At 32.2% G+C, this 16828-nt stretch overlaps 1 protein-coding gene across 3 annotated transcripts in view; it reads left to right on the top strand.

Moving 5' to 3' along the window:
• GABRG1 (gamma-aminobutyric acid type A receptor subunit gamma1) overlaps positions 1 to 16828 on the top strand; it is a 120863-nt gene that overhangs the window by 29273 nt on the left and 74762 nt on the right. For all 3 annotated transcript variants that reach the window (XM_007496495.3, XM_056802582.1, XM_056802581.1), the window contains exons 2-3: positions 985 to 1133; positions 6514 to 6581. In XM_007496495.3, the coding sequence (XP_007496557.1) occupies positions 985 to 1133; positions 6514 to 6581 (217 nt within the window). The remainder of the gene's footprint in view (positions 1 to 984; positions 1134 to 6513; positions 6582 to 16828) is intronic.

The following is a 16828-nucleotide window of genomic DNA, read 5'->3' as shown; positions in this document are numbered from 1 at the left end:
TTCTTATAATCAAGGTAAAATTCATTTTACTCAATAAATTATGCAAAAGATGAAATTTTATGCTTTTGTAGTTAAATAAAAAGGAAATCTATTTCATTACATGGATTTATCCGCTATTGGTCATAATATGGATTTATTTTCTATTAGTCCTGATGTTAAGTTTATCCTTAAATTCAGGAAAAAAATTATAAAGGTTTTTGTTGCCGTTCGTTTCTTTTTTGACACTTGGTTCTTATTTTTGCCAAACAGGAAGCCCAACAATAATTCTTATCCACATTCCCATTCCCAAACTAATGATCCCTGAAACTTTAAACTCCTCTATTTTATGGGCCTCTCCCAACATACCAAATAATAAAATAAGTTGAAAAGAGTCATTGTCCTTCTTATTATATTTATAACAGTGAGATTTCTTGAAAATTCCATTTGCATGATTTACTCATCTGTGAAATAAGTTGGGAATCTAATTTGCTATCTAATATTTTAATGGCCTTTGCAGATCTAAAAATCCACTTTTATATCAAATCAAAACTTAAGCAACAAGGACTATTTATAATACTTAATTATATATTTCTATCTCCATCAATCTATTTTCACGGATTTTGTTTTTGCAATGCACTTATTCTCACATGGAATGAAGAAATACATATGTATAATTTCAGGCAATTATATTAAACTTTTTTGAGTCATATTTCCTCATCCTTTTCTATAGATATGATTGTTAAATAGATTATTTCAGCATAATCTTTTAGATCTTTTCTCTCAGGCTTTATTTTCAATTTACCGATGGTCATTTGTTGCTTATTTTTTATTCATTCCACATTGTATTCTTGAGTTAGGTTTCATATTTTAATTCTAAATTGAGTGACATGGAAAGAGATTGGTTTAGAAATCATTAATTCATAGTATTACTTTAAATACATTTTAAAATAATAGAAATATTTATGTTTAGTTTCATTTTTCATATTTTTTAAATTTCTTATTTAGTGTGGACAAAGCAGAAGATGAAGATGATGAGGATTTAACAATGAACAAAACTTGGGTATTAGCACCAAAGATACATGAAGGTGATGTCACACACATATTGAATTCTTTGCTTCAAGGCTATGATAACAAACTTCGACCTGATATAGGAGGTAAGCTTATTTTATCATCATAACATTTTAATCATTCTACAAAAAAAATTTACATGGTTAAATTTTCATGGCTTAAATATGTATTTTATGTGTATATATGATAAAATGGAAGCTCTTTTTAAAATTATTTTAAATTATGATAGTAGAAGTTCACAAACATTTATTTTCTTTTAAAATATCTTTGACTATTTTGCAACTACTGACTGATGACAATATTGAGTCAATTATTTTGCATATTGATACTTTAGTTACATCTTTTCAGCTATTATCCTTTTTAATGAAATGAGGGACTTCATATTTAATTCAATTGATACAAAAATAGTAAGCTTAAATCTAAGTTATCCATTCTAATATAATAACTATCTATCCTTTAATTTTATAAATCTGATAAACATGCCATCCATGCCTTCAACCAGAACAGGGCAAAATATAGGGTTTTGAAATATGTCTTAGAAAATCTCTTTAAAACATGATAGTAATTCATTCATAATTCAGTTTTGTTTTGTGGTTGGGTTGTCCAGTCTTTTCAGAAACCATTTCACTGTAATATTAGTGGAATAGAAAGAATGATTGATTTTTGAATTGGGGAATTTGCATTTGAATCCCATATCTACTCAAATATACTGCTTGTTTCATATTGGGCAAGTTGTATCACATGGTTATAAAAAGAAGGTTGGGTATAAAAAATTGATGTGTTCTGTCTAGCTCCCAAACTATCATTTATGATATTTTTAACTCATCTGTAAAGATTTTGACAAATATGTTGTTTAAATCTAGTTATACTATATTTTCAGGATTTTTAAAATCTCCTGTCTATTAATCTTGACAAAAATGGGTTATATTTAGGATATAAATAATGGATTGTAATAAAATTGCAATCATTGAGCAATTATCTATTTTTCTGCATTCATTCATGCTGGTATATATTAGTAAGCAGTGTTTTAAAAGCCCATCTAACAAAATAAATTCAAATTTCACTTTTATTAATGTGACAGACATGTCTATTTCCCCACCCTCTATATATACTGTTTTATCTTTTTTTCTATTTGTAAAAAGATATTTATTCATCATTGTCATGAATTCTTTACAATTTTTGAGTCATAGATTTCCTCCTTCACTTCAGACCCTCTTGTACCTATTGAGAAGGAAGCAATATTAGGCCATTAAAAATGTGAAATCATGCAAAACATATTTTCATGTTACATGTTCAAAAAAATCATAGGAAACAAAGTGGAAAAAATGTATGCTTTAATCTTGGCCCATAGTCCATCAATTCTCTCTCTCTGAGAATGGCTAGTATTTTTCATAATGAGTTCTGTGGAATTTTCTTGGATCCTAATTAAATATTCTTGTTACGGGGTTACTCTATGCTGTTACTCTCTTGGTTCTGCTACTTCAATTTGGAATAACTGATTTAACTCTGGTTCTTCTGAAACCATTCTGCTCATCATTTCTTATGGCACAATAGTATTCCACACAATCATATACCAAAACTTGGTCAGCCATTTACCAATTGATAATTTTTTCCATTATAAAAAAGCTGCTATAATTATTGATCTATATATTGGTCCTTTTTCTTTGATCTCTTTGGAATTCAAATCTAGTAATGTATTTTCTAGGTCAAAGGAAACCAACATTTTTATAGCCCCTTGGGCTATAAAAGAAGAGATGAAACATTATTTCAAAGATCTTGCCTCATCCAATGCCTGCCAATTTCTAATTTGTTTTTATATGTCTTAGACTGAGTTGATAAGAAAATCAGTGTCGAAAAATATGATGAATCCCTTTCCCAAACTTATCTGCCTCCATTTATCTTGATACTTATAATTTTCTCCTTTTTTTGTGAATTTCATCTTGTCTAATAACATAATATCATATAGCAATGTATATATCCCAGGGAGTACTAAAATACTCTCTGATTCCCCATCTGTGAAATTATTTTTGAAATACTTGTACTACCTAAATTTGTAGAATTTTGAAGAAAGCTTAAAATTTAAAACTCTTATAGAAATGTTAAAAATATCTTGGGGCACCTTTCTCTGTCTTGGACCATCATTGAACTGGTTATAGAGAGCTTGAGAGTTCAAGGAGAAGGAAGAAGACATATTACAATGCCATAAGAGGATTCTACTTTTTACTCCACCATATATATACAGGTTATATATTGTGTTGTATATACATGTATATATGTATATATAGGAATAGGTAGCAAAATGGATAGAATGTCCGGCCTAGAGTCAGGAAGACCTGATTTCAAATCAAACCTCATTCACTACTTGTGTGATCCTGAGAATGTCAATTCCAATCAACAAACATTTGTCAAGTATCTACAATGTTCCAGGCTCTAATCTATGTCTAGCCCAGTTTCCTCAGTTATAGAGAAGATAATACCACCTACTACCATGGTCATTGTGAGGATCAAAAGTGATCATATCTGTACTGTATTAACATAGTGCCTTACTCATAGTAGATACTATATAACTACTACTAGCAAACATACACACTTATTGACCTCAACAAAGTGAAATAGCTCAGAGGAATCTGTGTTTATCATTCTTTGGTGTGTATTGGTTGTCCCTATTGACTATATTACTTTTTAAATGATACAGATTGAATTGATTTAACAGAGATACTTTCTGTTTCTGCAGCGAAGGAACAAGTTAGATGTGATGAATTAGAATTTCATAGAAGAGACTTGTTGAGCTTCCCAAAGGGCTTTGTATCACCCAGTGAGGTGAATTTTACAGAGGACAAATTTGGCCTTTTGATGTCAAATACTAAAGTTCCATTACTAACTTTGTAAAATCATTAAGGTTAAAACATTGGCACACCTAAAAGTTATTTCTCTTAAAAATTTGTAATAAAAAGGGAATTAACAGAGGGATTTGTCTTTACTTATTGTTTTTTATGTTTACTTGGTGCATCTGATAAATATCCTTAAATTTGATCTTTTGGAATAAATGCAAACACACATACATATATATACATATCATTGATAATTTCAATGTAGAAAATCATTTTTTCTTAAATAATAATGCCATTGACAAGAAGTTTTACAAAATTGATCATGACTAAAGAGTAATAATACACTTAGGATGGCACAAATGGAAATTTATTAATTATTATATAGTCTTAACAAAATAAATACAAATAATAATAAAATTAGTTATCCCTCTTTCCTGGCATGTCTGGTCCAATTCTTCTGGCAATGATGAATATCCAGTGACATACTTGTGACTTTTGCAAATCTTGATCACTACTATGTTATATATTACTTGCGTCTACCATGAGAATCCCATTTCCCTTTAGATAATTGAATACAATTAAATAAGCATTTATTAAATATCTACTATGTGCTATGCATGATACTAAATACTAGAGTTACAAATCAGAAAAAGAAAGAAAATCTCTGCATTCAAGTTTATTAGTTAACAATTAAAAATGAATTTGAAAATTGTGTGCTGGGGAAGCACTAGAGCATGGAACATATTTGTCGAGTCAAAACCAAGAAGACATATTAATGGGAGATGGAGAATTATGTGAAAATACTAATGATGATGATAATTTTTGGTCATATTTGACTCTTTTTGACTCCATTTATGGTTTTCTTGGCAAAGAGAAAAGGAATGTTTTGACATTTCCTTTTCCAGCTCATATTATGGATGATAAAGCTAAGGCAAACAAGGTTAGGTGTGACCCATGGTCACATAGCTAGTCAATAACTGAGGCCACATTTGAACTTAGGAAGAAGTCTTCCTGACTAAGCCTAGTAGTCTACCCACTGTAGCATCTAGCTGCCCTAAGAGTACTTAGCACAGTGTGTGGCACATTTTGTTTTTCAGTTATTTTCACTTTTCTTCAACTCTTTGTAACCCCGTTTGTGGTTTTCTAGGCAAAATTATTGGAATAGTCTAATATTTCCTTCTGCAGATCATTTTACAAATGGGGAAATGAGGGAAACTGGGTTAATGACTTCTCCAGGGTCCAACAGCTAATAATCTAATGAGGTCAGGCTTATAATCAGGAAAATAAATCTTCCTGACCTTTTGGCCAGCCACTCTATCCATGGCAGCAGCTAACTACTCTTGGAAGGTACTGAGCCCTCTATAAAGAATGCCTTTGTGAGGAGCTTATTTTTCCATCTCCAGCACTCTAATTAGTAGGGAAAGGCAAGCTGAGAATGTTTTTGAGTATTAAAAGCAGAGTCAATCTGCATGGTGATGAGATTTCAGTTGACTAGTTTACCATAGTGAGATACAATGTTAATAGAGTCAAAGCCCAGCAGAACCCAATTCTTTTGATTTCTCATCCCTGTACTCTACTCCTACCATTCTGCCTTAGACATAGATTTTTTTTTCAATGTAGTGATGAGAAAGTAGTCATATGAATTGATAAGTGTAAATGTAGGTAGTCAATTTTTTTCCAATAAAGAATTAATTAAGAAGTTTTTGATGTTGTTTGTTTTCCCAGACCTTTAGCATTTGATTTTTTTTTTTAAAGCTACATTCACTGGGAATTGGATTCTTCAATCTCATTATGATATTGTTACATCTTTATTTTCTTTTGTGCCATTTCCACTTTCTCAAGAAAAACATTTAGGGTTGCAGCATTTGAGACCAAATGGTCTGGCTGCCCTATAATCAATGGAAAAATATTATGCCATTATTTTAATGATTTTTTTTCATATCCATTAAATTTAACAATTGAAGAAAACAAAGGTAATTTAATCTGAACATAGGAAATTTAGCAGAAAGTAGTGACACTATGTATGCAATTATTTGAAATCTTGTAATACATAAAATGCATTAGATTTAGTCTTTTTACCTTTTATCTCATCAGGGGCAGAACTAGGACTAATAATTTTAAGATTTCACCTCAATAGAGGGAAGAATTTTCTATCAGCTGTCTAACATTAAGATGGATTGACTTGAGGCAATCAACTCCCTGCCATTAGATGCATTCAGGCAGAGAGAACCTAGACTATCTGCTGTCAGGGAAATTATCATAGAGATTTCTACATTATATAGGTATTAGATCAAGTGACCTCTAAGGTCTCTTTCAAATGTATTGATTTATCAATGTGATCTATTTCACAATTGCATCACTTAGATGTTTAATTTTGATTTTTAAATTTGTTTTCTACTCTCTTTTCTCCTTTCTTTCAATCTTTCTTTTCTTTCCTATTATCAAGTTGTACAAATTTATAATATTAGAATCTAGAGCTGACAGTAAGTGGAAAGATCTTACATGATTCCTTAATGAAAACTTATTTACTTGGACCTATTTTGTGCAATTAAATAATTTTCTGTCACTAGTTTGAATTTTAAACCCTACCCAACTGATCATATCTGTGACTATTTTTGTTGTTATTATTTTTCAGTGAGACCCACAATAATTGAAACTGATGTTTATGTTAACAGCATTGGACCTGTTGATCCAATCAATATGGTAAGTCATAAATTAATAGGAAGAGTGAGAAATAGCTTTTAATGAAATCAATCTTGAATGAAGTTCCTAAAGTAATGTATTTTTTTAAGTAATTTGTAACTAGTTAAGTGGTTTCTTGCCTCAGGGTGTTATAATTTCAAGGAAAAAAGCAACTAAGTTTTTTTTATTGTTTTCAGTATCTCAGCTATATTTGAAAAGCTGAACAATGATATGCTGTTTTGGGTGAACATCTTAAGAAAATTTTATCATTTTTCTGGTATCACTATGAAGGCCCGAAGACATTAGGAGACTTACTAAATATTATAATGGTAGTAAATAAAGAATGTGGGATATGAACTCTCAAAGGCCATATCTCAAAGAAAAACCTCTTTCCACAAAAAAGGGGGGGTTGCGGAGGTTGTGTGAGTGTATGTATGTATGAGTATTTGAGAAAGAGAAAGAGTTGCTTTATTTATCAATGTCTTTGTGTTTAAAATGAAATTTGCGTTACTACATTTACTTTATTACTAATTACTAAATTACTACATTATTAAATTATATTTTTTAAAATCCTTACCTTCCATCTTAGTTTCAATAAGGTGCATTGATTCCAAGGCAGTAGAGTTGACAGGGCTAGGCAAAGGATGTTAAGTGACTCACCCAACACCCAAGAGTCTCATAGCTAGGAAGTGTCTGAGGATAGATTTCAACCCAGCCCTCCAATCTCTGGTCCTGGCTCTTAATCTTCTTAGCTGCCTAGATGCCCCCTACATGGGTATTTAACACAAAAAATAATTTGCTAAATCCTCAAGAATAAGGAAAATCAAAAATGTCAAACCAGCTGTCATTCATGCTGAATGCTGGTTATGTATCTAAAATAGGAAGGGAAAGGAAGTCTCTTCTACTGGAATATCTATTTTGAAGGCTATAAAGAAAAATAAGATCAAGTCATTTGCATTTTTGTAGTCCAGAATAATCATATCATGGTCAATATTATGTTATGGCTGTTCCATTGTATACTTCTACTAAACAAAATTTAGAAGGAGAAAATGTTAGTCTATAGTATCTCCATCTCTTATATCTTTGAAAATTTAAATGATCTTGGCTTCATTTTTATTCCATATATAAACTGATGGAGGAGGAAGAGATGTTTCTTTACATTTCCTTCCAGTTCTAATCTAATACCCTTTTATTCTTGATTCTCATTCTTATTTACCTATCCCTTTCTTAGACTATATGTATTCTGGTTTTGATTGTTTTAAAATATTTAGACACTGGTATTATAGTGATATTTCCTTAAAATAAATAAAAAAGGGACCTTTCAGAAAAGTCATCATTTTACTCAAAGGAATTAACCTTTAACTGGGAGCATTGGCACTCAAGACAATTTGATGTTAATATGTCATTGAAATGGAGTCTTGAAGTAGGTCTCAGCTTCCATGTGAAGAACTTTTTAAACCTTAATATATGTAATGAGGAAAAGGAAAGAAAAGCTTTGCAAACAGAGAGCAGATGTAAGTTTACAAAGATGACTTGCCACACTTCATAGAACTATAAGGGCTTAATTCTAGAGTGTGGGGAAGATATAAGAGAGAGACACTGGGGCAGTTGAGGGTGGTTGGTTCCTGTCGTGGGAGAGCTTGAAGAGGTAACTTTCTGTGGCTTGTTCCTGTCTGAGCCAAGTGGGAGGTTGCCTACCTGTTCTGGGTGGAACTAAAGCTACCATTCCTGCTGTCCTAGTATCCTGGTGTGAGATTCTATCAACTTTGTCTCCCAATTTTATCATCCAACTGTGGTCCTGAGTCCTGAGTGTGTTTCCTAACCTCTGTTAATAGAACTGCTGGCAAACCAGTAAACCTGTCTATGGGAAAGGCCTGAAGCCATCTTGGGCCCAGGTGAAAGAGGGTGAATTCATCAAGAGTTCAAAGATGCTATTCTGATAAACTACAAACTTATCCAAGCATTATTTGTGAGGACTAATCAGAACAGATAGCTATTTTTGACTGTGAAAAAACACAGAACTATTAAATAGTCAAAATCACTCTTTAATAAAGTGTAAAAGGGATCAGTGATAGTAGGCCTCCACACAGAGCTCCATGTCACACCGGACTGCACAGAGTCTGAGGATTGAACTCTGGCCACTCTGTTCACTGACCTCTGGGAATGCCAAATATAAAGAATGACAATTCCAAAGAGCCATTAAAGTTGGGGAGCTTAAATACCTTTCTAGGTAAAATGTGGGGGCTGAGGATGAGAGGGACAGTTGATTGAATTTACAATGTTTGGAAAGGAAAAAGGAGTTCTAGACAGGAATAACAGGGAGGAGCTGATGCTTTACAATGGACACAAAAGGGAAAGACCCAGCCTAAGGCTTGGCTACCTTGGTAAAGGACTTTAGCCTAAAGAGAGAAGCCATTTGGACAAAAGAGATACTTAACTTCTGATGGGATTAGCTATTGTCACCCAAACTACCAGGATGCCTATTGTTAGCCTGAGACCAGTGAAGAAGGACCTTCCCTCAGGGAGAAAACTCTCCTGTGACAAGGTCAAAACCTGGGGTTTCTACCTCCAAACTAAATAAACTGAGGACTTCTAGATTCCATGTTAATACCATATAGTGGAATTTATAGAAAAATAGTGTAGACATAGGTAGACAGAAGACTTTGAAGACAGTTCTTTGAAGAATCATAAGAAAAGGGGGGAGGAGAATCCAGAATTCATAGTGTGACAGAGGCTGGCACTAAGGGAAGATTGCCAGGCTGAATCTTTCTCCTCTTTCGGGGAGTGGCCCCAGGAGGCTGGAATCTGGAGTAGCAGAAGGTTCCTTCTGAAAAGCAGTTGGTCTCTCAGTTTTGAGAAGCTGAAGAGAGAGGACTGGTTAAGACTTTCTCCTGAGAATTACTCACCTTTTTTCTGTTAGTGACTGGAAATTCTTCCCTTCAACATTTCCCAATTGCAAATACTACTGAAGAGAAACCTGAGAAAAGACATTTTGAGTCTCTGTCAGATTTTACCTCATCTCCTGTTACCCTGGGTCTGAACTGTGGCCAAGGGGATAAACCCAGGGTCATTCAACCTGACTATCTCTCAGGGGGCTCAGGTTGCCAAAGCCTGAGTTCCCCAAACTTGAGGGAGGGAAAGGTGTAGTTAGAGAAGGGACCCCCTTTTTCCTATTTTCCTTTCCCAGCCTTTTCCCTGCCAGCCATTAATTTGTATTACCGTAATTGAATTAATTTATATTAAAGTGGCTATCCTTTCCCACATTTGAATCAAGTGTGAGTGGAAAAGAGGGAGGAAAGCATTTTGACTTTAGTAGTAGAGGGGGACAAGAGCCAATCTATGAGAGCAGCCATAGTTGAGGAGGGATGGCTGAAGGGGGGAAATCTCCAAACCCCCTCTCTTATTTCTGAGCCAACCTTAAACATCAGCTGTCTGTCCTAGATCCTTTCTTTTACCACCAACAAACTTTCTCCATTACAAGACTTAGGGATGCCTTGGATCCTAGACCTCCCATCCTCATTCATTTGAAAAATAATAAACCCTATATTTGATGTTTATAAACATTTGTCTGAGTCAGATAGTGTTCTGGGCCTAGAAAGGCCTGCTGGCCCAATTCCCTATTAGGCAAATCAAGTAATCATCTAACCTTGATATACTAAGTCTACAAACTTAACAACAATATTACCCACATATTTCAGATACTATGTAAATTATTATTTTTAACACACTAAGTCTATAGTATTACTATTAATAGTACCAGTAATACTACTACAACTATCATTACTATATATTAGTAGTAGTAGTATTATATTACATCTTATGGATGTATTTTGCATGTTCATAAGACTTGGTCAGGTTTCAGTCAATGATTTTTCTTTCCCTTGACAAACTGACCATAGAAGTTTGAGGAATTGCAAATACTATGCCACTTGAAGAATTATAAATGAATCATTACAATCAGTAGTCTAGAATAATCCTCATTAAAAATACTTTATTAATTAAAATGAATGGTATTTTCCAAGATGTCTGATTCTTAAGTCAATGTCAGAAATGTTAAGTTACCTTATTCCTTTGGATATTATATACTTTATAATAGAACAACTACATTTTAATCTGGGTTTCTATGGTTTTTATGTTTATATTACACATTTAATATACTTAAAATATTAATTCTGTCAATTTATACTCATGCTGACATGATGGACCAACCAGTAAAATACAAATGATATATAGCTAGGTATGTATATATACATATATATTTAAATGTGTATACAATTTTATTAAAAATATATGTAATATTTTACAAAGCAGAGATATATTTATCTCTTTATCTCCTACATAAGCATTTGTTTAATGTTTTCTACTGAGCATAGAAAGGAGAAGATTTATAAATATTTTCCTTATGACTATCCATAAAAGACTACCACCACCAATATTATATTAAACAAATAATATGAAAATGAAATCCCTTTAAACTGCTCTTTCAATATTTCATTACTTTAAGAAAACCACTCTTTTTAGTCAGTCTCAATAAACCCATTTATATTGTTCTTTCCTATATCCAGTACATGTCATTACTGTTTTTTATTCTGTATTGTTTTTGAATTGGCTCTTCGTTCCTGACGTCAAAACTCAGACCATCTCAAAAGTTCACTTAGTGGTTCATCTTCATCTTCTTGGACCTGCAATATCCACTCCACTATTTTCCCTTGTCTTTTCCACAGTATGTATTTGAGAGCATCTTGTGTTTGTAATGGCTGCCACTAGTTGTAAAGATTGATTGAAATTTGTGATTGTTTCTTTGATTACTGACTGCCATATTTGATCTCTTAATGACCTTGGTAAACCCAACAATGGTGTATGTGTGTATATATATATATATATATATATGTATATATAAATATGTATTTATATATACACATATATATAATATTAAAACTTGTTTTACATATATACATATATTTACACATATATGAATGTTTGTAAAAAAATAAAAATAATTTAATTTGTATCTCATCATGATTTTTTTCCTCCTGAACTTACATACATACTTAGGTCTATCCTTGTTTTGGGACATCCCACCTAAATGTGCTATTGACAGCTAAAACTTATCTAGACTAACATTATTATTTTCTATCTTTCATTCTAAAACTACTGCTCATTATGATCTTACATTTTCTGTTTGTGGTCCCATAATTACTCACCTTTTTTTCACATAACTTTAACTTCAAGTTATCTTTGACTTTTGCCTTCTCATACATTTGTTTCCCAATGTATTATCCACATTTGTTTCACCTTCATAATATTGCTGCCTTCCTCTCCCTACACATTACTCTCATTCTATTGCAGATCCTAATTACAACCTATTCAAATAATTACATGTGTTTTTGGTTTATATTTTACTTTAGTTTTCCTGTTTTACTAGTTCTTATTTTGTACAATCAACCTTCATGTGATTGTCAGAATAATCCTTATTGTGCATAAATTTCATTATGTTAGCCTTCTCCTCTGTTCAAAAAACTTTCTTGGTTCCCTGTTTTGTACTAGGTAAAAATCCAGCTCTTTTTTTCCTTTGGATATCTTTTTTTTTCTCCTATGTTCATAGCTCCTCATATATGTCTATGTCCTTGTACTGATCCTCCATTTGTTTAGGTATTCCAAACTTCTCACTTGGACTATTGAAAAAGCATTGTAATTGATTTCCTTTGTTCACATGTCTTTCCACTGTAATCCCCCACTCAGCTGCCAAAGTGATTTATCTGAAGATTAGTTCTGTCACCTTAAAATCCCAATCAAAACTTCAGATTTCTCTCATTGACTCCATGTTCAGATATAAAGTTGCTTGTAACTTACTCTTTTCCTGATTTTCCATTATTTATATTTTATTCCCCTCCATACACTCTATGATCCAGATACACTGGTCTATGTAATGTTCCCCGGACATTCCATCTCCTATATCTGTGTCTTGCACTAAGCATTTCTGAAACCCAAAAATCTCTTTTTACTTATTTATTTTTGTCTAAGCTTCTCTGGCTTCCTTCATTCCATCTTTTTGAGAACCACTAAATTTACTAGTTATTTGTCTTAATAGATTATATTGCATTTATTCTATATATTTCTTGCATGTATTTGAAACAAAATGAGCATACATGCAACTCTATTAGATCCCTCTCTGTTGTGTCTTATCCTTCTCATTTTACCTATAAGCTCTTGAGTGGAAGGGTCTAACTCTTACTTAAGCTTTATATCTCAACTTTACTCTGAGCATGGTGGATATATAATTATAAATGATATTGTTCATGATTTTGGTTGCCTAGTATAAGCAGAAAATGAAAGAAAGACATGTCCTTATTCTTTTATATTATTTCATCTAGTTCTTGAATTTCCTCATTTTTTATGATGAGAGCTAAAGGAGAGACAACTGTTGGCAAAATGCAACTGAAATATTGAATAGTCAGTCCTGAAGTTATTGACATAATTCTTTGATTCACTTAATTCCATTGAAGATTAAATGAGATTTTGTATTTGTCTAGGCAGGTTACATCAATTTTTGTGAGATACAGTGGGATCTAGTAGAGAGAATTCTTGTCAAGGAGGCAACAAATCTGTGTCTCAGTCCTGTCTGTGACACTAATTGTGTGAATGTATTTGAAGTTGCATCATTTCCTGGTAGTTCTGATTTGTCATCTACAAAATGGATTGGCTGGGATAGACAAAGCCTTAGGCAAATTCAGCTTCTAACTCCTATTTTTTTTTCATGAGATCCTTCATATACATCATTGGTTTCCTCAGAGGGTAAGTTGAGGTTGTTTATCAAGATTATAAAATATTTATAGGATAAGATCCCAATTTTCCTATTGGGCAAATAGTGTCTAAAACATAGCATCATCTCTTTTATTTTTACAATACTATCTCAATATTAATCAATAGAAAGTGGCCTTTATTATTCAATTTTAATTCATAATTGAATATACTACATTTTCTTCAGTTGTAAAAATATAGCTTCTATTTTAGCGTTTGGTTTCTCAGTAATTGCAATAATGTATTATATTTTATGGACTACTTTAGATTATAAACTAATTACCTTCATTAGCCAATAAGTATTTATTTATTTATACTAAAAAAAAAGAGTGGTTGATTTTTAAAGAAAAAAGATATATAATTCTAGTAGACTTTGAAAGGAATCAATATGCATTACATTTGATTTTTAAACTTTATAAAACACATATAACTCAGTCTGTAAGGTAATACAGATATTATTATCCCCATTTGCTAGAAGAGAAAACTGAACTTAAGAGAGATTAAGTGACTTTTCACAGAGATTATGTGTATCTAGGTCCCCTAATTCCAAGTTTAGCATCTTATCTACTATGTCACAGTGTCTTATAGATTATTTTCAGGAAGTTTCTAAATTTACCTGCCAGATTAGAGATTCAGTTTTTTGGATTTCTTTCATTCTAGGGGAATTCTTACTTTTTCTTAAAATTCTATATCTATCACTGATCAAAGATAATTTTTAAAAAGTCTAATGAAACCTTCAAAGATTAAAATTAATATTCAATAAGTAAGTATTATATTTTTTAAAGTTTTATTAATAATAACTATAGTTAAAAAAAAAACTACCTAAACCACCCAGCCGGCTCTCAAAAGAAGAGAGAGAGAGAGAGAGAGAGAGAGAGAGAGAGAGAGAGAGAGAGAGAGAGAGAGAGAGAGAGAGAGAGAGAGAGAGGGAGGAGCTGCAGAATTTATAACCAATATGTGAAGACCCAAACGTGGACAAAAGGAAAAGGATTCTAGATAATACAGAAATGAATTTGATGTAATATAGTTTTAGGGATTCAAGAATTTCCATCTATACAAATCACATTTGAAGAAAAATATCAAAATTAAAGTGCAACATAGAAATGGCATTAATATTGTTAAATGTCCCCAAAATTTAGTTAATAGGAGCCAAAATACATAGGAGACCATGTAACTATTATGCTGTTATAAAGCAATTGAATTTTGATAATATGAAACTGTTTTGTGAGTCCCAATATTAGAGTTAATGAATTATACTTAACCAAATCCTCAAATCCTGTAAGCTATTTTTCAATTAGAGGATTTTTGCTGCCTTTCTATGTTATATCCTAATAGCCATTAGAATGTTTAACAAAGAATATGAAATTTGATATGTCTACTTGATAGAATCTAAATGTATTGAAGAAAAAGGAAGAAAAAAATTAATAATTAAAAAAGTAGTAGAGTATAGTTATTTGAATCTTATTTCAGGTAACATGTAATGCCACGCATATCACTTTAGCTTTCTCAGCCTTACTTTCTTTATCTCTAATATGGGAACATTAACTTTAGTTGTTAAAATAGTTGTTAATGGCAACTATTCCATTAGAAAAGAATAAACTAAAAGAAGAAAGACATAGAGAGATAGATAGACATTCAGTCAGTCATTCAGACAGACATAGCTAGCTAGATAGATAGATAGATAGATAGATAGATAGATAGATAGATAGTTTGTGCCACCTAGAAGCCAAGTTTTAGGGTTACAAATACCAGCAGACCTGTCTTCGAAGAGATTACAGGTTAATGGGGAAAAACATGTATGTAGAAGTTCTAGAAAAGAGAATAAAGGGTTTACGCTCTAGGATAGAATATGGAAATTGTCAGAAAGTGTTGTAGATGATTGACTAGTTCCTGGAAAACATAAGGTAAATGATCACTTCTCAGAACTGAGGCATCTATGGTTTAATCCAAGATTATTGTGGAGGAAGATAAAGATGGAGGTGTGTTGGAACCAATAAGATTAGGTGATGAGAAGAAAGTGGTATAGAGGCCATGCCTTTGGTTTGTTGTTGTTCAGATGTTTCAGTGGTATCTTAGAATTTGTGTCCATTTGGGGGTTTTATTGGCCGAAAATCTTAGAGTCATTTGCCATTTCCTCTCTAGCTCATTTTACAAATATGGAAAGTGAAACAAACAAGGTTAAATGAACTTGTCCAGTGTAACTGAATTACTAAGTATTTGAGGCTGGATTTTAACTTAGATTTTCTTGATTTGAGGCCTCTTGCTTTTTTTACTATGCCATCTAGTTGCCTCACCTTTGGTTTAGAATTGAAGAATTTTATGTGGTGCAATTTGAGGATAAAGTTGCTCTGTATAGGTTATAATTGGCCATCTAATCTGTTTTTTTTTTTTTTTTGTAATAACAATCAGTAGTTTGAAGGATTATCATCAAAGACATGTAAACCTGTTCTCTCTGTTTAATGAAAACATAAATAAGTCATTATTTGAGATTATTTAGTTTGAGAAATATGATGCTATTTCTGAGTTATCCAGAAAGGATAACAAAGTCAAAAACTATTATCTCACTAAGAATTAATTTACTTAAAATATACAGTTTTCTCTGTTCATATTTTATCACTTAGTGTTACAACATGCAGGAAGCTCTTGCAAGTCAGCTATATACAAGGCAGGATTGATGTTTCCAAATATCTTTGTCTAAAATACCATAAATTGAGGTTTATTCCTTTGAAGCTTAAGCCCTGACTGTCACCCCTCTCCCATTATTCAATCTGTTCCTAGGCCTTATAGATTCTACTTTTTCAGCATTTCTCCTATATAGCCCTTTATCTTCTCTGGCACTGGTATCACCTTTCTGAAATCTCTTTATCACCTCATACTGGATTACTTTTGTTATTGCAATAGCATTCTCAGTGGTCTTCCTATCTCACATCTTCCTATTCCAATCTATTCTCTAGTCATGTATCAATATAATCTTCCCTTATTGAAGGTTTGACTATACTATTCCCCTATTCAATAAACTCTACTAGCTCCCTATTATGTAGAAGATTAAATATAAATTCCTCTGACTTTTTCGTTCCTTTCCTACCTTACTTTTCTGACTTTCCAATCTTTTTGTACTTTACTTTCTACTTTTCTACCCCCATATACTCTAAGATGCAGAGACTCTGGCCTCCTTCCTGTTTCTTACATTTTGTCTCCCAACTCCACAATCTATACATCATTTCTAGATTTATCCCCCTCTTTATCTCTAATTAATGGCTTCGTTGGCTTCTGCCAAGTTTCAGTTCAAATTCTAAAAGAAGACTTTCTAGATTGTTCTTGATGTTTGTGGTCACCCTCTCAGGTGATCTCTAATTTGTCAGATAAATTGTACATATATTGCATTGAAATGTGTATATATGTGTGTGTATGTATGCATATATACATATACATATATATGTATGTACATATTTTTTATATATATATGC

Source organism: Monodelphis domestica, chromosome 6, assembly GCF_027887165.1.
Source record: "Monodelphis domestica isolate mMonDom1 chromosome 6, mMonDom1.pri, whole genome shotgun sequence".
Lineage (NCBI taxonomy): Eukaryota > Metazoa > Chordata > Mammalia > Didelphimorphia > Didelphidae > Monodelphis > Monodelphis domestica.
The sequence above is the reverse complement of the archived record's forward strand: the minus strand, read 5'-3'. Positions and strand labels throughout refer to the sequence as shown.